Raw genomic sequence first — 27,558 nt, 5'->3', positions numbered from 1 at the left:
GGCTCAAGAAGGTGTAATTGTTAAAATAACTTATTGTTTTATTTTAAAATATAAATAATTTGTAATTTTGTTGTTTTTTTTAAGTGTAATATATCTGTAAAGGCTAGGGACACAAAAATGGACGTTTCTGTAGAATGACCCAAATACAGGATACGTTTTTCACTTGACACACAGTTTACAGCAAAACAACAGAAGAACGGGGAGTTCCTATGAGTGTGCTAACATCATCTGTGGCTTCAGTTTTTGAGATGACAAAAAGTCACAAATGGTAAAGTCACCATGCTACGTAAAGCTAAAAACAGTGGGATTCATTGCCTTGGATGACCAACCATTCTCCTCAAGTGTGCTGCATTTTACAGATGTGTACTATAATAATTTTAGTATGTTTACAACTTGTTGTGATTTGGACCCCTTCCCCGAGGGCATGACTCTGATTATTGCAAGCATGACTCAGGTCTGTTAAGAAAGGAAAATGACCAAACTTTACTGGACACTATCCCTCCAAGACCAAGAGTGAACCCTTTTTTTATGGCATCGCTCCAAAGAACCCTTTTTGGCATCTTTATTTTTAAATATTGAAGCACTTCACATGCACAGTTAAAGGAACATCAGGTTAGAATTTTTCTAACCTCCAGATTTATTATTGAGATACTTTGAGTTTTTATGTTTCTCTATATTTTTACTGTATTTGAAATTTCGAAACAGCCGTCGCACCTTAAAGGAATTTGCCGGGGGCTTCTTTATCAGCCATTTTTTGGTTGCTTAGTAACACCCTGGCAGGTAAAGGCTATGTCCAAGGCCATGGGCACTGCAACCAACATGGGCTCAATGAAAGGACTCATCAACGGCACAACAGAGTCCTTGACCAGTCAACAGCTACCATTTAAACAGATTCAATGGTGCATGAATGCTCAAACTGAGCCACTGAGGGATAGAAATGAAGAAACTGGTCGAGCTGAGGTTCAGCTGCTCTTCCTGTCATACCAAAGAAATTTGCTTCTAAAACAGAATGAAATAAATAAAACAAAACTAAATGTGTCTAAATAAGTACAAAGAACATTTGAGTTAATCCCAAGGTTCCATAGTGGGGTTTGTTAGGTTTTCCTTGTTTCTTGCATCTTTTGCTTCAAAGAAACTTGAAAGTTTTTTTTTCACAACACATTCTTAAAAATAGTTTGCCAAAAAGGTTCTATACGCAATGCCATAGAAGAACCACTACTGGTTCCCTCAAGAAGCTAATGGGTAGTTCTTTAGCGAAGCTCTTCTTGTCAGTGAGATGTATGACTTTGAAGAACCTTTTTAAAGTGTGAGGAACTTGCACAAAATAAAGCTTATAGGAAGAACCATCAAATTAGTTCTAAAATCTATTAAAGGTCACAAATCTCTTTTAAACATGGATCTTTGGGGAACAAAAAAAAATGCTTCCTCTGTGGCAAAAAAAATTGTCAAAAAACAAGATACCTGAACCAAATCAAATGAGCAGCCAATATGGTGAGACAATTTAACTGAAATGTTTTTTAAAATAGGAAAAAAAAGACATTGCTTCAAATTATTTTAATAATTATTGAATAATTAGTAACACGCCGGCAGGTAAAGACTATGCCCAAGGCCATGGACACTGCAACCAACATGGGCTCAATCAAAGGACTCATCAAAGGCACAATGGAGTAAATATTTATTTGATTTAACCCTTAATGGCCAGGGCCCACCAGCAGGCTTAAAGTTTTAATCCGCAATTCTATAAAGCAGAAATAGCTCAATTGAAGTCCCTGTAGGATAATAAGACTTAGTATGTAATAAGCCTGGGATTTTAAGGGATTAAAACCTTATAGCAAGATTTAAGTAACACTAATTTGGTCTGATTTCATCATAACAATCTAAAATAAGCATAAACTACCCAATGAAAATTTAAGCATCTTCTTAAAACTTCATTTGGTACAAAATGTCTTGAGGTGAGAATGGTAGAACAACTTCAAGATCAATACTAGAAAAACAATGAAGAAAACAAAAACAAAGCACAATATACAAGAAAATGTCTTACAACAGTCTTAAATGTATACTTGAGATCAAGATTAACAGACTAAATCAGATCTGTATCAGCTAATTTTTAAGTTTTTTTTTTTTTAAGAATGCAACATTTTGCCATGCTTTTAAGAACCTAAAAAAAAGACTTCAGTTCAATTCAATCCCTAAAATAAGTAAAGTTGTCATGAACTTTCTTCTTTCACAGCGAAGAACTTAAAAAAAGTTACCTCTCTAAAAAAATCTTAGTTTAAGAAGTCTGCATGACGGGTTTATTTGTCTAAATTGTAGACGAAGTTTCTAGATGCCAGCTGCTTAATCTTCAGTAAATTCAGTCACATACAAAAGTTTGGGTACCCCTGATCAAACCACATGTTTTGTTGATTTTCTAAATTAATTTTGGCATATTTCTGCAAAATTTCCATTTGTTTGCAGAGTTTAACATATTGGACCAATCTGAAATTTGCACTTTTCACAGGGCATTTTATGTGTTCCTTTTATCTTAAATTTATCAAATAAACAGATATTGTGCATTACAATGTATGAACTATGAAGAGAGGATGTGTTAACTTATTTTCACTTAGAAAATCAGCACAACATGGCATTTAACCAGACATGGCCAAACTTTTACACCTCACACCCTTTTCTGTAAGTTTCTATGAGGTACACATTTGTAGGTGGAGCAGGGATGGGTCAGTTTATCACATCTTACATTGCCACCGCAATACCCAGTACTTTATTGCTCACTGTATTTTTGTCCATGTTGTGCAGTGCTGGCAGAAAGCACAATAAAAAGTATATTGAAGGTCCTACAAAGTTGCTTCTGGACCTACAAACCAACCCTACATCACTCAAAACCAGGAAACATTTGAACTTTAAGCGCTAGCAGCAAGAAGCCTGGCTCAGCTGGCCTACTTTATCTGAGTGAGACATCTCTTTGCTGAGACTAACTGTGGTGTATCTTCACGGCTATAAAGAACAGGTTTATTTTGGGGCCAAAGACGATCGGTTTAGCACTTTGAGGGTGAAAAACAGGTCTGAAACAGCTCGGCAGGGCTGTCCATCCCTCCCTTTGACCTTTAAATACCCTCCTAACATCACACACACCTGGTTCCACTGGGGTGTACGTGTGTATGCCCCTGTTTTATAATGCTGACTGGCTCAAAGCCATGTCTATAGAAGACTTGACACAGCACTTGCTCTTCCATAGACTCAGTATAGAAACTGCATATGTCATCTGTCAGGAGACTGAGAGAAAAGGCTGGAGAGAAGGGCCGACAGGGTTACTGTGGAAATGTGTGGGAGCTGCATGTCAAACAGAAGGCACTGTCTAAACTTTGACCTTTGAACAGCCCTGGAACATCATGCAGGGAACCTCCCGCGAATGCCGATACGCTGAGTATGCGCTGGGGTGCCTCTGCGTTATGTGACAGGCCCTGCTGCCCCAGTAATTAGCGATGATTGCAGGATTACAAATGTAGGTGAGGATAATACACAGCTGGGTGCCTGACATATGCCATGCCCCCCACATACACACGAAGGGGGAGATTTACTAACATTTTGCCACCACAAACACTATTTTGGCATTACAAAGTGGTTAAATACAGTTGTGTGCAAAAGTTTGGGCACCCCGGTCATGTTTTTGTGAATTTTTGAGTACATACCGTCTGTGGAGAACACACTTCTGCACATCATCTTAATCCACAGTTACTGTTTATTTGCTGAATTTGGATTACTTGAACCTCGACTCTTAAAAACAGCCATAGAAACTCATCAGGAACTGTCAGGATTCTCACAGCACTCAGCAGCAAACAACACTGTGATTGGTTAGAAGGCTCAGTTGCAACCTTCTGCACTAGTACCGCAGGGTATTGCAAGCAGTATTGCAAAGGTCACTAACATTAACAATCATGAAAACAAATAACAAACGATATGTTGTGCAGCCTCACCTTCTAGAATCAAGTCCAAATGTATGTCAAGCCTACTTACTTTGGCCATATTGTAATTCTGTAATCTATTTATGAAAGAAACACTGTAGTTTATTACTTTTTTCAAAATTTTCCCCAATTTTCTCCCCAATTTAGTCATATCCAGTTCCACTCACTAGTTAGGATTCCCCCAATCACACAATACCACCAGAGCTAGGAGGATGAAGGCTAGAACAGGATTCGTCCGAGTCCTGTGAAGCGCCACCAAATCTTTTCGGAACTGCCGCCTAAGCAACATCATTGGACAGCCAAACGCTCTGATGAAAGTGTCAAGCAAACTCCTGATGAGAAGGCCAACGCTTGGATGGTTGCGCCACTCAGGCGCCCCTGAAATTAGCATTATTAACTATTAACAGAAAAAATAAGAATATGTCACTTTTGCAAAAGTTATGGCATGCAATATGTTTTGCCGCTATGCTAAATGCTGTAAATAAACAGAAATTGTGCAGTAAATTAAATATTGAAGTCTAGTCCCTGTTGAGCATGTGTTAAAGTACCTTTACATTTACAACAAAATGCTATTTGACTGAGGATGTTCAAATTTTGCATTCAGCTGTTGGTTCAGGCCATTTAGCGACCATGAGAAGACAAAAGTGGCGGTTGCTGCTTTTTCTGTGCTTTTGCCTCATTGAAAATGAATTTAAAGTACAAAATACTGGGAAAAGATTGGCTTCTTTTTTAGTGCTAATATGGTTGCTATTGTTTGTGCTCAGAGAGAAAAGAGCGTTTTTTTCTACATATTTATTCATTTTTGATGGAATAATAACATTTGTGAATGCTTGTTTCATTATTCTCAATTTGATGCAGGAAAAAAAAAATCTAATAGTGATTTGACAGTTTTCTGTTCCAAATGATTATTATAAGCACATTAAAACTCTTTTGGCTGTGCTGTCCCTGCAGTACTAAAGCAGCTCATTGCTTTATGTGAGCTGTAGCTTCTGTTGCAGAAATATCAGCCTTTGATGCACTGCATGTAGCTAAGAGGTTCAATTTGTCACAAGTTAAAAACAGACAGATTAAAAAATAAAATAATAATAATTAAAAAAAAAACAAGAAACAAGATATGCTCAATTCATTAAAAATCGATCCATTATTTTGGCCTAATGAGTCCCAATTTGAACTGGAAACTGGCTTTTATTCAAAAAGCAGGGAGTCATGGTTTTTGCACTGGTCATACGTTAATTATAAAGTTGCGCCTGTGATCTGTCATCTTCATGGATGTTCTTAATACACAGGTCGCCAGATTAGCCACCCCCACCAGCTCAAAGTGTCAGTAGACTCTCAGTAATTAATGCCTTGTTTTGTAAAACTGCCTGATATGGCCAAAATTGATATTGCAGTTATATTGATATTTACTGAAACTGCAATATGCTTTACAATATATTATACATGATATCTATTTTGAGTACAACAGTTGACCTTTTTGGATTACTTGCATACCTTGAGCCATCAAAACACCCACAGAAACTCTCTGGAACTGTGATTGGTCAAGATGGTCGAAAACTTTCTTGGCAAGTGAACACATATTTACTATATCTCGTTTTCAGAACTTATTTCTAAATATTTGCTCTTTTTAAGGACACTGTAAAAACGGTTTGTCAGGTCAACCTAAAAAATGACTTCACATGGCAACAAGCAATTGAACTAGTTTTATTAAACTCAAATCAATATGTTGATTTTAAAAAATGGTTCATTTCAAACTATTTAAGAAAGTTCAGTAAAACTAGTTAGTTTCCTTGTTATCATATGATGTCATTTTTGTACGTTGAACTGACGACCATTTTTACAGTGTAATTTTTTCTAGTGAAATTTTACTTTCAGATGATTTTACTTGTTTCAAGACACAAAGCAGAAAATTTTGCTTGTTTGAAGAAATAATGATCCAAATATTGGTAGAAAATTGCTTTAAAAATGTATCAGCATTGGACTGACTGATATTTTAAATCAGGGATTGATGAGATTTTTGTTTTACTTCAGAGATGTGCTACTGCACTAAAATATCGGTATTTTATTCATTTATTTGTAAATAAAAGTTATATTTCTGTTGATCCAGCATCAACAAGTAAAAATGTCTAGAAATGAGTTCAGCAATCTTATAATATTCTCATAACAATCTCAAAATGAGAAATATTAGATATATTTGTATCCAAAAGTTTGAAAAAAGTCAACTGACACATTTTCTTGATTCTTAGAGAAAATAAGCTAAATCCTCTACAGAGAACAAACTTCAATGTGACCATTTCTATTTATTTGCTGTGAAATAATACAACCTAAAAATAAAATGCATCATAACTTTTGCACAGTCCACATTTTACGTTTCTTTTTTTCCCAATATGTTAAATGCATATTAAAATGCATTGAAATGTGCAGAAGTGAGTTCTCTGTAGAGGATGTGTTCACTAATTTTCACTTTGATCAACAAAAATGTCATTTGACCAGGGGTGCCCAAACTTTCGCACACAACTGTATTTCGACTAAATTTAACATCCATTTTTTTGTAGTGAAGCATGCAGAAAAAACACTGTGATTGATTAGCGGCCTCATTTGCATATCTTAGCCTTCTGCGATATCACTCTTGCTGGGGCCAATTAACAAACACTATATTGTTCAGGCCAAACACACAACCTCTCTTTCATTCTACTCAGTTCATCCATCATCCTCTTTAACAATACCATTCACTCCTCTCACTTTTTTCTGCCAGCAAATATCAATGAGGACCATAATTCAAATACATGACCCAACATTTGTAAACTTTACTCATGTTTATTGATTACTGGTTAAAAGGCTGAAAATTGCTTAGCTGTCAAAAAGGGAATTCTGCGCATGTGTGTGTTCGTGAGCTCACGCTAAAGAGCGAAGGCGAGCTAAAGAGCAAAGTGAAAGGTCATCACCACCCGCCTGTCACTCAAAGGGGTGTCGAATCGATCCCGGTACAGCCTGCAGTCAGACAGGAGCACTGCAGGGAAATCAATCAATCCTAGAGTCACCTCGAAAACGATCGGAGACTTAGAACAGGGTATGAAGGAACAAGTGATGTGATAACTACTTGATCAACCAGGTCTCATGTGTACAAATGTTATCTAATAGCTGTGGCTTTCCTTGGTCTTAAAACACAGGCCTACTTTAGGGCTGCGCGATATGGACAAAGTACCCGTACTGTGATTGTATTGCTGCGTATTGCCTTCGCGATACACTTTGCAATAAATTAAATGTTCTGGTGAATCAATAATGTGACATGGTTAAAGATTACCTTGCTTTTTATTTTATCAAAGTAAGTGACTTTTTTCGGATGACATGAACCTCGACTCTTAAAAACAGCCATAGAAACTCATCAGGAACTGTCAGGATTCTCACAGCACTCAGCAGCAAACAACTCTGTGATTGCCCATTCGCAGCCTTCCGCACTAGTATTGCAGAGTATTGCAAGCAGTATTGCAAAGGCCACTATCGTTATCATGAAAACAAATAACAAATGATATATTGTGCAGCCTCTAGAATCAAGTCCAAAATGTCTGTCAAGCCAAGTTGCACCATTTCTTTGGCTATATTGTAATTCTGTAATCTATTTATGACAGAAACAATTTTTTGTTTGGATTTTTCCCCCAGTTTTCTCCCCAACTTAATCATCTCCAATTCCACCCACTAGTCAGGACACCCTCAATCTGACATCCCACCAACGCTAGGAGGGTCCGAGTCCTGTGAAGCACCATCGCATCTTTCTCACGCAACGTCATTGGACAGTCAAACGCTCTGAGGAAAGCGTCTCTAGCTAACAGACACCTGCGCTGACTAGCATTGCACTGAGTGATGGAGGGGGGAGGCGGGGCCATCCTACCCACCCAGAGATTGAGGACAGCTGTGCTCTCTTGGACTCCTGGCCACGGACGATTGTAGCATCACCAGGGTTCGAACTTGTGACCTCCTGATGAGAGGGCCAACGCTTAGACGATTGTGCTACTTGGAAGCCCCATGTAGTTCATTACTTGAGTGGTTGCATGCGTGCTAGTTTCACTGGGCCAGCTGTGATTTTGTAACTGGTTAGGTTTTCTTGCCACAAACAAGAGTATGCTCCCTCTAAAAACTCCAAATTTCACTAGTCCATGCTGTTTCGTTTCCCAAACGAAACAAGCAAGCTAGCGAAATGCTATTGTTGCTATTGCTTACAAAACTGTTTTCCCCTTGTGTGAGATAATGTTTATTTTTACTGAGTGTAATGAGTTCTCCACACACGTAGATGCCTAAGTGGATCTTTTATGGGGGACTTTTCAGCCACATTAACTTACGTTACATCCATGGCTAGATTGTCCGTTGGACAATGATGACAAGTGTCCCCTACTTTGGGTTTTGCCTTCATGTCGTGTCAGATTGGTTTAGAAACTTTGCTCAGTTTGTTCTCACCAAGACTCAGCCCAACGTTTCTCACTGTTGTCTCCAGACATTCTCCTTAACAGATCACATCTGGCCCTGTGAGACTATAGGACTGCCAAAATGTTCTTATTTTCCCCATCTGTCATGGTTTCAAATTAAGTTCGTGGATGAATCAATCAGCTTTAGCAAGCTGGTCCCCACCAGCAGGCCTGTACGATATGGACAGAGTACTAGTACATATTGAGATTGATTGGTGAATTAATAGCATGACATGGTTAAAGACCGGTTTGCATTATTTTGACCAACATAATTGACTTTCATTCAATTACATAAACACTTTCAGTCAACAAAATGCCTGCATACCCAATTCTGTAGCTAGAAAGCTAAGAAAGCATACCTGGCCCTGCTCTGTCTGGGTGCCCCTCTCTCTCTTGCCTCATCACTTAACATGAGTGTCTATTAGCTGGTGTAACAGAATTGGCAGTTAGTGTTCTCCTCCAAGCGTGATGGGCTGTCCAGTGGTGTTATGTTAGCGGCACTTTGAAAAGATGCAGTGGTGCTTCATGTGTCTCAGCGGAAGCACATGCTTTCGTTTACAGTCCCCGAAGTTCTCGATATTAACCAGGTAACTATGAGCTACAATATTTCAACAATTACATAATTATTTTGTGTAACATGATGGTACGTTTCTAAACAGTTTTACTAATTAACAAAGAAATGGGTAACAGGTTCTAGCTAAGTCGTTTTTGCATGCTTAAATAGTTCTTTGCAAGGTGAAATGGTTCCTTAGATTGATGGAGAATGTGGTGTATATGGTTCTATAATTAATTATACAGGGAGATTCACTCGAAAGAGGCCCTGAATATTCTGTAATAACTCTCTCTAGGACGAAGCAATCTGAACGAAACAACATGCAATGAGCTCCTCTGTATATGGAGCTTCGAACAAGCCGGGATGCCACTGCGTCAGAGCGATGAGGTAGGCGTCGGACAGCCATCGCGACATTTAACCTCCATTTGTAATGCAATCGATTACACATACGTCAATTTATGTAGCATATTTTTTGGTTCAGATTGCTTCATCCTAATGGGGATTGCAACAGAATATTCAGGGCCTCTTTCAAGTGAATCTCCCTGTATTATAACAATAGAAGAACATCTTTCAGTGCTATATAGAACAGGCTCTATATAGAACCTTATAACACATTTAACACATTCTCCTTCAATCTGAAGAAATTCACCATGCAAAGAACCATTTAAGCATGCAGATGTTTCTTTCGATGTTCATGGTTCTATATAGAACTACTATCTTTACTAAAGAACCCTTGAAGAACCATCTTTTTGAGTGACTCTTTGTATATTGTTGGTGAATAGTCTGCCCAGTACTTACCCAAAGTATTTGGACAGTAATGTGGAGTTTGTACCCCACAATTACCCAATCAGTACCCAGAACTCGTTGGGTGTTTTAGGTTAATTTAGCTAGACTGACTTGAAATTTACCATCCTCTTACCTGAAATAATTAACTAGAGCTTTGAAGTTTGTACCTCACATGTACCTAGTTAATACTAGAACTTAAGGGACTGTAAAGGAAAGCATTACCAACTTAACTAGCAGTTGGGAATTGATGATGAAGTTTGGGAGAAAAATTGGGTGATGAAAAACAACAACACTGCAGTAAGTTAGACAAGGCTCATTAATTTTATTACACGTTGCAGCCTCCTGCGACATCAGTATTATGAAGGCCATTATTGTTACTGTGGTAACAATTACCAAATGATATGTTGTGAATAGCTGCAGATTCACTGAGAAATAAACCCCCAGAAATATTTGTTGGTATAAGGTGAGTCATTCTTGCCATCAAGTGATCATAGTGATCACACTGTTTTCAATGACTTGATAATACTCACTCTACAAGTTGTGACAGACAGACGTGAACATGTTTGACAGCAGTTTTGCTCAGAGAGAGAAAATCAGCGAAGCAGCCAAAAACAAATCGATTGCATGAAAACAAATAAAGGCTAATGCGAACAATCCAACCTCTTACCCAAAAAAGGCGCTTTTTCAGCAGCGTGAGAAGATGCAGCGACAGCATGTCTTCTCGTCCACTGAACCAAGATTAGCATTCACACTTTTATAGTAGTGGCACGGAGGGGCGGGGGTGGGGGGTGTCAAGAAAAGAAGTCAGAAGTGATCAAAGGTGACAGCAGATATGGCCCGGGTGGCATTCTGCTTTGCGCTTGGCATCTGCCCTGGCATCTGAAGTTTCCTGTGCCGTTGCTTAAAGTTAGCTTCACAAAAAGTGTCCACTGTCGTCTCTGACACGACGCATTAGAGTCAGGAAGAAGCTTCCAGGCTTCAGCACAATCTGCCTTCTGTGTGCCACAGCCTTTTCCGACAGTGTGATCTAGGGCTTCATGACATATGGACCGTTCTACCGAATTGTTCAAATTGCAGTCTCTCAGCTAAAAAGTATTAAAAAAAAACTATACTAAAAGTATACAGACTATTCTAAAATACTGTACCAATACTAAAAAAGTATACAGAACGTACTAAAGTATTACACTAATGCTAAAAAAGGACACAGACTGTACTAAAGTACTAAACAAATACTAAAGAAGTATCCATACTATACTGAAGAACTATACTAATACTAAAAAGTTGACAGATTATACTAAAGTACTAAACAAATACTAAAGAAGTATCCATACTATACTAAAGTATTATACTAATACTAAAAGTATACTAAAGTATTAAACAAATGCTAAAAAAGTACACAGACTATACTAAAGTAGTATACTAACACTAAAAATTAGACAGACTATACTAAAGTACTGAACTGAAACTAAAAATTATACAGACTATACTAAAGTACTAAACAAATACTAAAGAAGTATACATGCTATACTAAACTACTACACTAATACTAAAATGTACACAGACCTTAGACATTTAAAAGCATTATTTTATGATCTATTTAAAGCAAATGCATTCGTTGAGATAGTAATAGGCTAATACACACCAAATTATCATTCCTAAAATGTGAAAATAATAATTACATTTTTGTATTTTTAATTTTTTTAGATCCTTTTGAGTAATTTTAAAGTGAATTTTAACTTAAACATTTGGATTCATCATGTATTCATTTTTAAATGTAAAAAAAATCTTATTAAAAAATGTCATCCTACATTTTTATGTCATTACTGAAACTAAATGTTTTAGTCCTTAGAGCCTTATTTTAGCCACACCCCTGCATTTTAGAGCAGGAAGTGAGGCTGCATCCCTGTCCCTCATGAGCAGTTAAGTCAAGTAAAAGTCTGCAAATCAGTGTGTTAAGAATTGTCATTGTCGGCAATTAAATAAACTGTTTTTTGTGTTTTAATGAGCAATATTATAATTTTATGTGTGTGCAACTGTTCAAAGCTTTGTAGAGATTCCAACAACCGTGCAAGACCTGGTAGACCACCGAAACTGCCCCCGTCAGACAAACAGCACTTCACTCTTGCCCTAGATGTGAAAGAACATACAGCTGTTTCTGTCCATCCTCCACTGTGAGAAGACAGCAGTATCGGTCTGATAGGATGTGCAGCTTTTACTGAGAAAAGGAAAGACAAACCTTTGCAAATCAAACAAAGGAGTTTGCTCAGTTCTTGAAAAGAACAAAGTCCAACCAACTTCTAAGACTGAACTTTGAAGGGGGTGGAAAAATATCCCTGCAGATTGAAAAACTGAAGGTAAGTGACCTAAAAAGAAAGGAAGTTGCCATATAGGCCATATGAAATGATGAAATAACATACTACCTTTAGCTGTGGAGGATACTCAGTTAAATACACATTTCCTGGCACTGCAAATGAATACATTAATATGTAGTGGCCACTTTGACTGGACAGTGAATAAATGAAGGGTCTCTACTTTTGCACCTTACTGTGTTTTGGTCTACATAATGCAGGCCAACCCTTAACCAGGTCACATTATGGATTCACCAATATGTTTTTTTTTAACATATTGCAAGGCACCATTGCAATTCCAGGAGGTATACTCACAGTACTGGTATTTTGTCTATATTGAGCAGCTCTAGTAAGAAAAATCACAAAACCTTTGGGGAGAAAATTACAGTGATATTTTGCTGTTTTTTCTGCAGAGCTATCCAAATACAGGAATTCTAAGAGCAACCGCAACTGCATGTCATTTCACTAAATTGCATTCCAAGAATTGCCTCTTTCTCTCAGTTACTGTGGATGAAGGGACAGGCAGGATATGTCAAACAGCACACCCGATGCTACAGGTGTACCTGCTATCTGGCTCTGTTTTTGTAGCATTTGTATGAATTCTGGGAATGGAGTGCTATAAAAATAAGCTATTTTCTCTAAATGTTGGTCAATGATTCGTGTAATGAATCTAACATTCTAACAGACCTTTTATGGCCTCTTTACGATGTCTGAACATACAAATCCACTCACCTATACATTTCAGACTGCAGTCCATGCCTTAACGGGGCTGTCAACTTGACAGAGTGTCTCAGTGATACTAAAAAGATCGCTGCTGGAACAGAACTTTGGATCTTCTGTAACTTTACAGAAGAATTTGGACAATTTCTTTTGGTCTATTCATCAAGAAACATGATAACAGGAGAGTCAAATGATATTAAAAAGTAAAAAATGCCAAAAGATGGAGATACAAGGTTTTTTGCATCACAGCAACAACATGTAAGTTGATGATGCCAAGAGGTAGTGGACAAAAATGTTCCCTTGTTCTGATTTGTATGAAGAAAAACTTGACATCAGCTAGAACTATCATGACGTTTTAACTGATGATTAACTGTGATAATTGTAATTAACGATTTGATTGTCTTTTGCATTGCACCTCTTTTGGCAGGCCCCCTAGTTGCCATAACAACGGGACAGTGGAAATAGACTCTGATGTTTTTAAATAATAGAATCAAAAGCATTTTTCAAGCATTTTTCCCTGTGAATCTCTCAGCCGTACTGAGAAAAAACTGCAGTTTTCTTCATATGAATCAACCCTGTACAGCCGCCACAATAAAAATAGCAATGAAACAGAATAAAAACACATTAATTCATTTTTATTTGCTTGCCGTCCTACAAAGATGAAAATCTAGTTCGCTCCCGGTTTTGTAAATCAGATACATTTCCGTCGATTAGCTTCCTAGCTGTCAATACTTTCAATCAAAACCGCTAAAGCTTAAATAAACAAACAGTACTCGCTGCTGCCCTCTAAAGGTGTTATAGCACCAAGAAGTTAGAACACATGTCAGGCTCCAGTCCTTGTGGGCCAAAACACTACAGACTTCAGCTCACTGCCTCATTAAATACAACAGATTCAGCTCATCAGCTAATTAGCAAGGACTTCATGATCTGAATTCAGAGTGTTAGATGAGGGTAAACACTGATCTCCGCAGCACTTTGGACTGGAAGGTCCCCAGTTTGACTTGCCTGAGTTATAAAGGCCCTGGTGATTCTCAATGAATGTGTTATTTACTTTCTTTGATTCACACTCAGTGGATGAAAACAAACCCTATTCACGTTCTGTTTGTTGCAATGTCAACATAATAAAGCTAACAACACTGTAAAATAACTCTGATCAGCCAATTAACTGCTTATTTAGTCCTAACATCAACTTCTTCCAACAACTTCAAGTTAAACAGTGGAAATATAACAGATGAAGAATCTCAAAATAACTAACACTGTTGTTCACTTGACTGTCAGTCATGAATTCACACAGGACCCTGTAGCTAATAGCAGTTTTTGGATTAAGAAAACATACTGACAAAATCTTTAACCCTCTACTGCATGAATTATTACTTAAACATGATCAAATGTTTTAATGTGTTTTTGTTATTTGAAAATGCTGAAATAATGGAAATTGTTGAAAAAAAAAATTATTTCTTAAAATTTAGTGGGTTACTTGGTAAATTGTTGCCATAATCATACCATAGCACCATAAAACCTAAAAAAAAGCAATTTTTCTCTAAAAACATCCTTTTATCCTTTTATTGAAATCAAGAACAAACAATCCAACTTATGCTTAGTGGAATGTATAACCCAATATTTACAAATATTGTAAATTAATACAATTTAAATTGGTATTTAGAATGTATGGTAATAACAACATCATAATAAAAATTCCTGGTCCTTTCAAAGTAAAAGACCCTTTTTCCACAATTAAATAGGAAAACGCAGATTTTATATAACTACTTTTAGTAAAATTAAGATAAAGTAATTGCTGCCATATGGCAACACCGTGCAGTAGAGGGTTAAGTTCATGCTTTTTTTTGTTTATTTGTTTGTTTATTTTTCAAGCCTAAATCAACCCTTTCCATAGTTCTCTACGTATTTTTCCCCAAAAAACAACTGTCAAACTCATCATCCTTCCACGAAATTCTCCAGTGACTCATGCAGGGTCTTTGACTACTGTATCCCGGTTTGCAATCAGTCAACCACAGCCCAGCTCCTTCAAAAACATGGGAAAAAAAACTTTGCTGTGTCAACCCTGCAGTACACCAGCTCCAGTGTTATTTCATCATTGCGTATATCGTTGCTTTCTTTGTGCTCGGCTTGTTTGTTATTTATTTGTTATTTTTATCCTGTTGCCCCCCTCCCTCCCCCCCCACCCCTGCTTCCAGCCAGTATTATCATTCACATACTTAGATCCTTGTTCTGAACCATCCATCAGCAGTTTTGGCATAATTCTCTCCCATTTTATGGTTGAATGCATCCCAAGGTGTGGTCCCTTTAAATGCCTCAGAGGGCTTTTTTACTATCCTCTCTGCGCTTTATGTCTCTTTATGTTTTGTTGACCTTTTTTTATTCTCTGGATGTTTTTCACTGACATTTGAAAAAGGTAGCAGTGGATATAGAATGCAGGTCTATTCTCTCTGTCACTGGCCTCTGTTGAATAGGAGGCATAGGTGTTTTATATATATATATATATATATATATATATATATATATATATATATATATATATATACATACATATATCACTGTTGTGGGAAGAAAACCTCATATCTCCAAAATTATAACTTTACAGGAGAAGGAAAAAACATACTTTACTTTTAATGTAAGTCAATGGAACCAGAATTTTGGCCCATTTCTTTTGGTCCATTATGAAATTTACACACAATGTAAAAACCCACAGACATTTTCAGATTTTATCAAAAACTGAACAATGACAAAAATGGAGATACAAGGTTTTCTTCCGACAGAAGTGAGATAGATAGATAGATAGATAGATACAGTGATAATAAGATCCAGTTTATTTCTAAGGGATAAAGAGAGTTTGGAAAATGTAGACATGTAGAAATTAATTAAAGCTGCTGTTTTTGACACATAAATCCACACAAATGTCATGAGTTGACCTTAGAAAAATAAATGTTGGATATGAGGCTTTAATTTCAAATGGTTGTATCTCTATGTTTATACACTCAGTGTGTACACTATGTTGACATTTTATTAGCAACACCTACCTTGCACCAACACTCAATGGCCACTTTATCGGAAACATACATACATACATACATCATCTAAACCGCTTATCCTTCTGGGTCGCGGTGGGGTGCTGGAGCCTATCCCAGCTGTCATTGGGCGGAAGGCAGGATACACCCTGGACAGGTCGCCAGTCCATCACAGGGCAGACAGACAGACATACACAGTCACACACACTCACACCTAGGGGCAATTCAGCATGTCCAATTGGCCTGACTGCATGTTTTTGGACTGTGGGAGGAAACCGGAGTACCCGGAGGAAACCCACGCAGACACGGGGAGAACAGGCAAACTCCACACAGAAATGACCCTGGTCACCCGGCCGGGAATCGAACCCAGGCCATTCTTGCTGTGAGGCGACAGCGCTACCCACAGCGCCACCGTGCCGCTTTATCGGAAACACCTTTATGCTATACAAGTTGCACTTTAGGTTTTTTGAACATCTCAGGGTTAAAAGCAGTCCACCAAACAAAAAAAGTCCAGCCAGCAGTGGTCCTGTGGTCAGAAACAAAAGTCTGCAAAAGTCAGAGACCACCATTTAATGATCTAATTTCCTGTCAAAACAGCCATTAAGTACAAAGTCAAAGAATGAAGCAATGAAAATGATCCAGAATTACTTGACAATAAATCTTGTTCTATTGTGTTTTTTTTCTCCTGAAAAGCTCCCATTTTGGAGATATAAGAATTTGTCATGATAGCAACGATATATTTAAAAGAAAATTACACAGAAGCTTCAAGAACGAAATATAATACTGAATATTTGCTATATTTCATGTCTTGTTTGCTTTTTAAAGCTAAATCAGTTCTCCCTTTAGTTTTTCCAATAAATTTACAGGGTTTTTTTCCACACCTGAAAAGTTCAGTCTTAGAAGTTGGTTGAATTTTCTGCTTCTCGTGAACCAAGTAATCCTCAACACATTCAAAGATGATTTGAGTCCTGTTTATCTCATGGTGACAGTTTCGGTGGTCTTCTAGGTCTTGCTCGCTGGTTAGGAGTCCCATTTTATTAACTATTAGGCAATTTTTTTTGCCATAGTGTAAAAAACTTTTTGGAAACTCCTGTTTTTCACTTATTTTCCCTTGACTTTCCCTTTCCTTATTCCAGTGGATTATGTTTCCATCATGGCCATTATGCCTGGAAATTAAACAAATGAAGGGTGGTCTCTGACTTTTGCACAGCACTGTATATGGCAGGCAAAATGGCCAACGAGTGGCTACAATATTGGTTTATCTGGTAAACTGGCAACTCCAATGTCACATATCTGATAAAGAAGCACCAACCAGGTCCTGGAACAGTGTAAACATGTCATGAACTTCCACAAGGTGTAGAATTTAGCTATTTGCTGCAACAATGGGAGACATGTTAGTGATTAGCATAGGGAAATTTCAGTTGTACTGCCAGCACTATCTGCCTTCCATTTGAATAAGAAAACATGGACAGAAGCTGTGGCTGCACAGCAGGTGGAGAGGCACCAAAGAGGAACATCACTGAAACGCTCCACACAAGACGAGAGGGACCAGCATGACCAAATGACTCAATGCTTCAACCGAGCTTTATCTTCACCGAACACACACTCTTATTCCTCAGAGAGAGCATTCTGAGCACGTGAAAGTGAGAGAAAGAGAGAGAGAGAGCGAAAAAGAGAGAGGGAGAAAGAGAGCAGACTGTCAACAACAATAATTCTACTCAGCACGAAAGAAGCTGCATTCAAACCCACAGAAAACCTCAGCAACCTCTCCAAATGACCCAAGAAAAACACAAAAACTGACACCAGACCCTTATGAAAAGCAGGTTGTGGTATCGAATTACTGTTCAGCAAAAAATGATGAAGTAAAACGGCACAGTTAATTGATCAAGGAGATCGATGGCCTACCTTCTTGCACTGCCTGGAAGGGGTTGTTGGGTTCGATCAGTTTGATAGAATAGGTGATCCTCTCGCTCTGCAGGATGTCGTCGTTCAAACTCAGGTCCGAAACGGCCAACTGAAACACTTCATCATCCCGGATCGCGTTTTGCTCAAAAATGGCACCTGTTGGACCATGAGGGAAAAAAATCAATACCCAATAAAACAACTGACACTTATTTTCCCTCAGCTGTATGCTGGTCAAATTATTCAACGTGCTGTCCTGTTTATGGCTGTTATGCACTTTGCGGAGCACGCAAGCAGTTCGCCAAAAGCGTCGGCACCATTTCGGACCATCCAAACCAAGGATTCCTTTCGTTCCTTTTACACCGATCAGCCATAACATTATGACCACCTCCTTATTTCTACGCTCATTGTCCATTTTATCAGCTCCACTTACTATATAGGTGCACTTTGTAGTTCTACAGTTACAGACTGTAGTCCATCTGTTTCTCTGATACTTTGTTAGCCCCCTTTTACCCTGTTCTTCAGTGGTCAGGACCCCCATGGACCCTCACAGAGCAGGTACTATTTGGTGGTGGATCATTCTCAGCATTGCAGTAACACTGACGTGGTGGTGGTGTGTTAGTGTGTGTTGTGCTGGTCTGAGTAGATCAGACACAGCAGTGCTGCTGGAGTTTTTAAACACTGTGTCCACTCACTGTCCACTCTATTAGATACTCCTACCTTGTCAGTCGACCCTGTAGATGTAAAGTCAGAGACGATAGCTCATCTGCTGCTGCACAGTTTGTGTTGGTCATCCTCTAGTCCTTCATCAGTGGTCACAGGACGCTGCCCACAGGACGCTGTTGGCTGGATATTTTTGGTTGGTGGACTATTCTCAGTCCAGCAGTGACACTGAGGTGTATAAAACTCCAGCAGCACTGCTGTGTCTGATCCACTCAGACCAGCACAACACACACTAACACACCACCACCACGTCAGTGTTACTGCAGTGCTGAGAATGACCCACCACCCAAATAGTACCTGCTCTGTGAGGGTCCATGGGGGTCCATGGGGGTCCTGACCACTGAAGAACAGGGTAAAAGGGGGCTAACAAAGTATGCAGAGAAACAGATGGACTACAGTCTGTAACTGTAGAACTACAAAGTGCACCTATATAGTAAGTGGAGCTGATAAAATGGACGTAAGCATAGAAACAGGGAGGTGGTCATAATGTATAAACCTGAAATAACAGACTTGTTTCACATTGACTGGCTCAAAGTTTCTCTCTTCCAGCCAAGGAGATCCCGAGGGCAGGAACATTCATGCTTTTCCTGATCTAACACAGCTTACTGAACTCATGAAGTCACCTGATGAGTTTAATCAAATGTTAGGAAAAACCCAGATGTGTGTTGAAGGAGTGAAACAGAGCTACTTGGCTAGTCCATGCAGAAATCGCGCCTCTCCACGACCCACCAGCATGTTTATAATACAATTCAGGACCATGGACAGCACCATTGTCAGCACAGGGCCCCAACTTTATCTATATTCTATGCACGCCTCTAATTTGTTAAGGGCTTTTCACAGTTTATGGATGCTCAGTGGGTTGTAATCCTGTGGGACAATCTTCTGTGTCGAGTGCAAAGGACAGGAAAGAGGCAAACAATGTTTCGCCCAGTGTATAAGTTCATGTTGTTCTTCAACAGACTGAGCATGCTGGCTTAACCATGAACATCCAGGTTTACCACAGAACACAGCTTCATACATTAGCTAGGGGCTTGCCGTTAGCCGTTAGCCACATTAGCCACATTAGCCATTTTTTTCTAATGGGAATCAAACTAAACACAGTGAGATAAACTCCAGCAGCACTGCTGCGTCTGATCCACTCGTACCAGCACAACACACACTAACACACCACCACCACGTCAGTGTTACTGCAGTGCTGAGAATGATCCACCACCCAAATAGTACCTGCTCTGTGAGGGTCCATGGGGGTCCTGACCACTGAAGAACAGGGTATAACAAAGTATCAGAGAAACAGATGGACTACAGTCTGTAACTGTAGAACTACAAAGTGCACCTATACAGTAAGTGGAGCTGATAAAATGGCTAATGAGAGTAGAAACAAGGGGGTGGTCATAATGTTATGCCTGATCAGTGTATGTGCTGTAATGTGTGCATTGAGATGAGTGAAAATGTGACCCTGGGCCACAGATAAAAGCACTTTTCAAAAACGAGCAGCGTAAGTGTGGTTATTTTTTACAAAAACAATCACACTCGAAAACGACACCTTGCATGATCTACTTGCGCTGGATGGCATCCGTCACCTACATTCTTTTTAGGAACCACAATTAATGTCCTGCAGTGCAAATGCCACGGATGCTCCATGTGGCTACTGACAAAATGAATCCATTAATCAAAACACTAAATAACAGCCGATATAAGCTATAGCTCTAAATTTAAGCCTAAGCCCTTAATAAAAAGGAGTGTCAGGGTCAGCACTACCAGCAATAAAACAAACCACACCGCTGCCTGTCCAAGACAAGTGAGAGCTAACGCTAAATGAAGGTATGACAGTTTGCTTGTTTATTTTTTTTTCTAAACATCTAAAATAGCAATGTTTGTCATTCCAGTCATGGAAATCCACCGGTAGCATCCTGCTGCTGGCTGGTGATGGTCTCTAATTGTAACCTAGCGAGACATTAAGCCAGTCCTCATTAGGTGACAGAAGCCATTAAGCAAATTTCCATATGGATTCTAATGCAGGTACATCAGCACAAGCTCGATATGTACGAGCTAATCAGCAAGCTGGGTCAGTCATCCACCTCTACGCTCGACAAGAAGTCAGATAGAGAGCAAGGGATCCATTCCAATGCGTTTAAAGACCACGACACCATATTCAAAACAGATAAGGCAGATGATACACAAAGCTAAGCCATAAAGGCTGAACACGTGGGCCTTACTACATAGTACATAGCTGAGCACCATAATAGGGGGGGAGCTAATAGTGGATATTTAACCAGTATTTATTAGTAATTTGTGTTTATTATGTGTTTATGACCAGTTTTGTTAAGCTATGTCTAAAATAAGTAGCTAAGACCTGCATAATGCCATAAAGTCTGATCATGTTTGGAAAGCATAATGCTAGATAGGCGAATACCATCAATATTTGCCAATACCATAATATCAATCATCTCTTATTGTTTACTTTGTGTTTATGACCAGTATTTTTAAACTATTTTAAAGATGATTGGTGGCTAAACCATTATGTCTGACCATGTGATGATCACATCATGCTAGACTACTGAATAACGACACCTATTAAGTTGTGAAGTCGTCTGTTTGTGCTTATGTGCTTAGAAATAGCATTTTCAGCTATTTGTATGCTAAGAAGTGGCTCAGCTAAGCCATAAAGCCTGTCCACGTGTGGATGGCATAAGCTGTGAGGTCATGCACTTGTGTTTAATATGTTAATCAGTATTTCAAGCTATTTTTAAACTAACAGGTGGCTTTGATTTATGCCAGCCATAAAGCCTGACTAGGTGTGGACAGTATAATGCTAGATAGGCGAATATCAATATCATTAGTCATTTGTAGATTTGTGGGGTCATGTTATTGTTAATTTTGTGTTTATGACCACTATTTTAAACTATTTTAAAGATGATTGGTGGCCATAAAGTCTGACCATGTGACGATCGCATCATGCCAGACTTTTGAATAACAACACCTATTAAGTTGTGAAGTTGTCTGTTTGTGCTAATGTGCTTAAAAATAGCATTTGAAGCTATTTGTATGCTAACAAGCGGCTCAGCTAAGCCATAAAGCCTGTCCATGTGTGGCTGGCATAATGCTAGATTGCTAAATATAGTGCTAGATATCTGAATAACAATATTTATTAGTATTTACAATGTTGTGAGGTCATCCGATTGTGTTTAATAGGTTTACGACCAGCATTTCAAGCTATTTTTAAGTTAACAAGTGGCTTTGATTTATGCTAGCCATAAAGCCTGACCATGTGTGGAGAGCATAATGCTAGATAACTGAATATATTTCTAGATAGCTGAATAACGATAATTATTATTAATATGGGACTAAGTTCTGAGGTCATGAGCCTGTGTTAATCGTGTGTTTATGACCAGTATTTTAAGTTATTTGAAGACCTATGCTAGCCATAAAGCTTGATCACCTGTGGCTAGTGTAAAGCTAGATAGGCGAATAACAATATCATTAGTAATTTGTAGAACTGTGGGGTCATTTTCTCTGACCACAGCATGCTAGACTACTAAATAACACCTCTTATTAAGTTGTGAAGTCATGTGTGTTTGTGCTTAAAAATAGCATTTTAAGCTATTTTTTATGCCAACAAGTGGCTCAGCTAAGCCATAAAGCCTTTCCATGACCAGTATTTGAATGCAAGCTATTTGAAAACTAACAAGTGGCCAAGGCCTATGCTAGCCATAAACCCTGACCATGTGTGGACAGTATAATGCTAGATAACTGAATACAATGCTAGATAACTGAATAATGATATTTATAACTGATATGGGACTAAGTTCTGAGATCATCAGCTTGGGTTTATGTGTTTATGACCAGTATTTCAAGCTATTTTTATGCTAACAAGTGGCTAAGACCCATGATAACCATAAAGCCTGACCATGTGTGGATAGTGTAATTCTAGATAGCTGGATGACAGTATTTATTATTAATTTGTGACTAAGTTCTGAGGTCATGAGCTTGGGTTTAATATGTGTTTATGACCAGTATTTCAAGCTATTTTTACGCTAACAAGTGGCTAAGACCTATGATAGCCATAAAGCCTGACCGTGTGTGGTATAGTAGTATTCTAGATAGGTGAATTATATTTATTAGTCATTTCTGAGGTCATGAGTTTTTGCTTATTATGTTATGACCAGTATTTTGAGCTTTTAGAAGTGGCTCCCTGCTGAAAAAAACAGCACGGACCAGCATGAAGTCCATACTGGTCTAAGCTCGTCTGTGCTGGTTAATGCTGGTTTATGCAGGTCTGATCCTGGTTTAGCTGGTTGACCAGCATATCAGCATCCAAAACACAACATATGCTGGTGATCAGCCATGCTAGTCCATGCTGTTTTTTGTCTGTCTGTTTGTTTGACCATGTGTTGATAACGCTAGATATCATTTACTACTCATTTATAAAGTTGTGAGATCATGTGTTTGTGTTTATTATGTGTTTATGACAAGCATTTTAAGTGTCTAAGACCAGATGAAATATTTCACAAGTGATGAAGCTTCACCATGTGCGCATATCATAAAACTCAGCAACTGAATACCATAATGATAAAAGCTGAATAATAGTATGTAATTCGTACAGCTTTGGGGTTTTTGTGTTTATATGATTATGACTAATATTTAAGATTATTTTTAAGTTAAGGTGTGGTTAGACCTGCTATTCTAGTGATAAACATGAAAAACAGCTAATAAACCTACATATGTGGAAATCTAATATATGGCTGTATGTATTATGGACTGCAAACATATTACATATATTATCATATTTGAGCTTCTCCTATATCCAACTCAGATTTTGTCATATATGGACATATATGTGAAATATAGGCCAACTCATTTGAAAATGGCCATGGAACATACACTTCAGCCATATATCGATTCATACAAACATATATGTGTCACACATGTTTAAAACTATATGATGAACATTTATATATGGATTATACATCATATGTGCTAGCTTAATGTTATAATAACAGTGTTTGCATCAGACCTACAATGTATGTATAATCCATATTTTATGCATATATATATATATATATATATATATATATATATATATATATATATATATATATATATATATATTCACTGACCTATCAGACACATGTGTATTCATATATTATGCATATATATATCCAATACTTGAAACTTCCAGTACATATATATCTATATATTTTGAAACATATGCCTAACCCTTCATGGTATATCTGCATATATGGCTATATATCAGCTCTCCATATGGGAAGCTAAGCCTGACCACGTGTGGATAGCATAGCTGTATATGTACACAATGCTGGAGATATTTGTAGAGTTGTGCTAAAGACCAGCATTTGAAGCTGTTATAAGCTAACAAGTGGTCATGGGGGGGGAGGGAGGTCACTGCCCCAACAAACACCAATCAGAGTATGGGCACGTGCATTTAATTATGTCCAAACAACCCATCCTTAGAAAATTCTGAGGTCTGACCCTAAAATGTGTCAGAAAACGATCAAATCTGCGGTTTACGAACCACCATACAAGCGAATCCAAACTACTCTGTTGATGTAACAGCAGCTGAGATTCGGTTATTACTGATCCCCATCAGACGCGCTTTCCAGCATTCAAGAGACCCCCCATCTCCCCCCACCCCCAAAACCGAGTCAGAGCCGTCCTCAGCTGAGCGCCAAGCCAAAGCAGTTCTCGATTAACCGCACCGGGCTCCGGTTTACATCGCAGCTGGAGCGGAGCGGACCTCCGCCGAGGCGGTGTGGTAATGAGGCGGTGAGGTAATGCCACCTTGGCCGCGTCTCCATTCAGCGAGGAGGCGGAAAAAGCAGCCAAGGTTTTTTTTCCGCGCGTTCCGGCGCTCGCTGAGCAGCTTTAACATTTCAGTCACGTTCAGGAGAAAGTTAGGGCTCAGGGCTGGGGAGGGGGAGGACTCCGGAGTTAACCCCGCAACGTACACGCAGCCCACCAGTCGCAATCAGTCAGGGTAAGCGTTAAGTAGAAGCGCGTTCAGAAGTATTAGGACGCTCATTGAACCGTTTACAGGAATATGACGATTGCATTTGTGCAACTGTGGAGCACGAATCCATACAATAAACATAAAAATAAAATTAAATAAATAGAAAAAAAAACTACTCAAGCCCACCAGTTTTACACGTAAATAAATAAATAAATAAATAAATAAATAAATCAACCAACCCTAGGCACTATTTAATAAATAGAAAGAGAAAATAAATAAATAAATATCCATTCAAGCCCCTTTAAATATATTTTTTTTTAAAAAAAGTAAACATAGTTAAACAAAATCATGAAACCCTCAGTAAAAATAATGAAAATAAATAACAAATTAAAAACAAAAAAAGGGAAAATAAACATGTAAATAACCACAAGACCCCCCTAAGTAAATAAATAAATATATAAATAAATAATGGGGGGGTAATAATAAAAGAAGCAAACTTGAAAAGCAAATAAAAAAGATAAAAACAAACAAACAAACAAACAAATAAGCAACTTTCCCTTCTCTAAACGGTACCAACCACAACCAAACATTGCTCCTGCAGCCCCTCTGAAAACCCCAACCACGACATCTCTTCACTCCACCGGCCCGTCGTTATCAACACGGTCAGCCGGCAGGACTATCTGCACCCGCCGCTTTCCCCGCGAGCCCTTACCGATGTGGATGATGGAGTCCGCCCGCGCCGCGTGCCACTGCAGGAGCCACAGGGAGAGGCTGATCACGAGCAACTCCATCTCCGCGACTTGCCCCGGTGTAGGCTCGCATCCACGCGTCCGCGACGGGCTAGAAATCCAGTTTCCGAGAGATGCTGCACGGACGGAGGAGTGCGCGCGCTTCCGGCTGTGGCTGTAGCTCCCAGACAGCCCCGCTCGAGGACGGAATCTCGGGCGGTCTCAGGAGGAGGGGTGCTTTTTTTTTTAAAAAAAAAAAGGAGGGATGGAGTGGTCAGAAGCAAGCAAGTGGCGAGTGCCTTCCCGCACGCGCTCTCCACCTCTCTCTCTCAGTGTTCAGTGTGGCTTGGATACAGCAAACTGCGGAGCAAAGAGGGGACCCCTCCTCCCCCTTCCCTCTCCCTCTCTCTCTCTCTCTCTCTCTCTCTCTCTCTGTACTACACATGCACGCGCAACAGGATGGGTTTTGGGTGGGTTTTTTGGGGGGTTCTCTTCTACAGTGCGATGTGGAGGCACCGAACGCAGCCGTCTGGTGGAACCGAGGAGGAATGAACGGTGGAACATCCAAGCTGGGCAGGAAGAACGGACGCCCTGCGAACTCCAAAGCACCTCGAGGCTTTAAGGGAACCCCCCAGTGTGGGTGAGACCCTCAGTGTGAGCGAGCTCAGCGTGGATTTGTCCGAGAACCTCGACAAAAACATGAAGAAGGGGCAAAAAAAAAAGTTCCAGCGCTTGAAACGGTTCGTGCACTCTTACAAGTGGACACGAGGGGAAGAAGCGCGCTGCGTAAGGCTGGATTAGCTTCCGTGAATCCGTGGGAAAAGGACAATGAATGGGTCAAGAAGGAAGGCTGCCATAAATCCCAACTGGCTGATCGTGACTGAACGTTGAAGGATCTAAGACGTTCGGACACGAACGCGCGAATTGGCACCACTAATGAAGTGAGCCGTCGCTGCGTGCAGCGGTTTGGTCCTGAATGCTGGTGTTCAGCGGTTATTCTACACGTTTAAAACTTCCAGCCACCACAGAAGGGATGGGAAGCGGAGGATAAAGGAATGACGCCCTTCACTTTACAATTAAAGGATATTTCTGGCGTCTAATCAAACGGAAATATCTCTTAATTGTCGGGTTAAGGCTGTCAGGTCGCCGGATTTCAGCACCAGGACGTGGACAGCTCCACTTCGTGCTGGAACCTGTGGAACCTCCGAGCTGTGAAGAACTGCTTTATAATAAACAGTAGAAAACACCTGAAGTTTGGCTCAGGGTTCGTTGCCTTAGATATTCAGATATAAAACCTATAAAAAATGGTTCTTTGCCAGGAGAAATGGTTTTTTAGATTGATGGATTTTGAAAATGGTTCTTCTATAGTTTCAAGCTTGACATTGTAACAATAGCAGAATCCTTTCGGTGCTATGCAGAACCCTTTATAAGGTTCTATATAGAACCATCTATAACACATTCCCCAACTGAAGAGTTATGTGAGTGTTCATGGTTCTAAATAGAACCATTTCCTTAATAAAGAACTGTTGAATAACCATCTTTTTAAGAGGATATATGGAACCATTCATGCTTAAATGGTTCTTTGCGTGGTGAAATAGTTCTTTAGATTGATGGAGAATGTGTTAAGATTCTATGTAGAACCTTTTTGAGAATGGTTCTATCTAGCACTAAAAGGAAACCAAAGAATCCTTTCACCATGGAAAGAACCCTTTAATCATGCATATGGTTCTTTGAGTGTTCATGGTTCCATATAGAAATATATATATATATATTGCTAAAGAACCCTCATGGAACCATCTTCCTAAAAGTATATATAGAACCTTTTCATGCTTAAATGGTTGCTTGCATAGTGAAATGGTTCCTCACATTAATGAATGGAGAATGTTTTGTATGTGGTTCTTTTTTTGAAAATGGTTCTGGTTCTGGTTCTTTGCATGGTGAAATCATTCTTCAGATTCATGGAATATGTGTTGTATAAGGTTCCATATACAGTATTGTTGAAAATGGTTCTGTATAGCACCAGAAAGTGTTCTTCTATAGTTTCAGGCTTGACATCGTAACAATAGCAGAACCTTATTTCGGTGCTACATAGAACCATTTTCAAAAAGATTCTGTATAGAACTGTATATAAAAAACATTTTCCATCAACCAGAAGAACCATTTCACCATGCAAAGAACAATTTAAGCATGAAATGGATCCATATGAAAATCATTGCTCTATATAGAACCATTTCCTTTTCTGGAACCCTTAAAGAACCATCTTTTTAAGTGTGTAGTTACAGAAAACCTCTACACGAGCATTATCAGTCCTCATCTCTCACTGTAATACACTGTATGAATATAGAATAAACCAGTAAAGTCCTACAGCAGGTGGGGAAATCTTGGGTG

At 39.0% G+C, this 27,558-nt stretch overlaps 1 protein-coding gene across 1 annotated transcript in view; it reads right to left on the bottom strand.

The window, feature by feature from the left end:
* Positions 1-25,381, bottom strand: part of grid1a (glutamate receptor, ionotropic, delta 1a) — a 644,001-nt gene extending 618,620 nt beyond the window's left edge. Inside the window, exons 1-2 of the mRNA XM_036593689.1 lie at positions 25,155-25,381; positions 17,755-17,910 (exon numbers count right to left, since the gene is read on the bottom strand). Of these exons, the coding sequence (XP_036449582.1) occupies positions 17,755-17,910; positions 25,155-25,233 (235 nt within the window). The 5' untranslated portion in view covers positions 25,234-25,381. The remainder of the gene's footprint in view (positions 1-17,754; positions 17,911-25,154) is intronic.
* Between the last annotated feature and the right edge of the window lie 2,177 nt (positions 25,382-27,558).

Source organism: Colossoma macropomum, unplaced genomic scaffold, assembly GCF_904425465.1.
Source record: "Colossoma macropomum unplaced genomic scaffold, Colossoma_macropomum, whole genome shotgun sequence".
In the NCBI taxonomy this organism is placed as follows: domain Eukaryota; kingdom Metazoa; phylum Chordata; class Actinopteri; order Characiformes; family Serrasalmidae; genus Colossoma; species Colossoma macropomum.
This window is presented reverse-complemented; position numbering and strand designations above follow the sequence as displayed.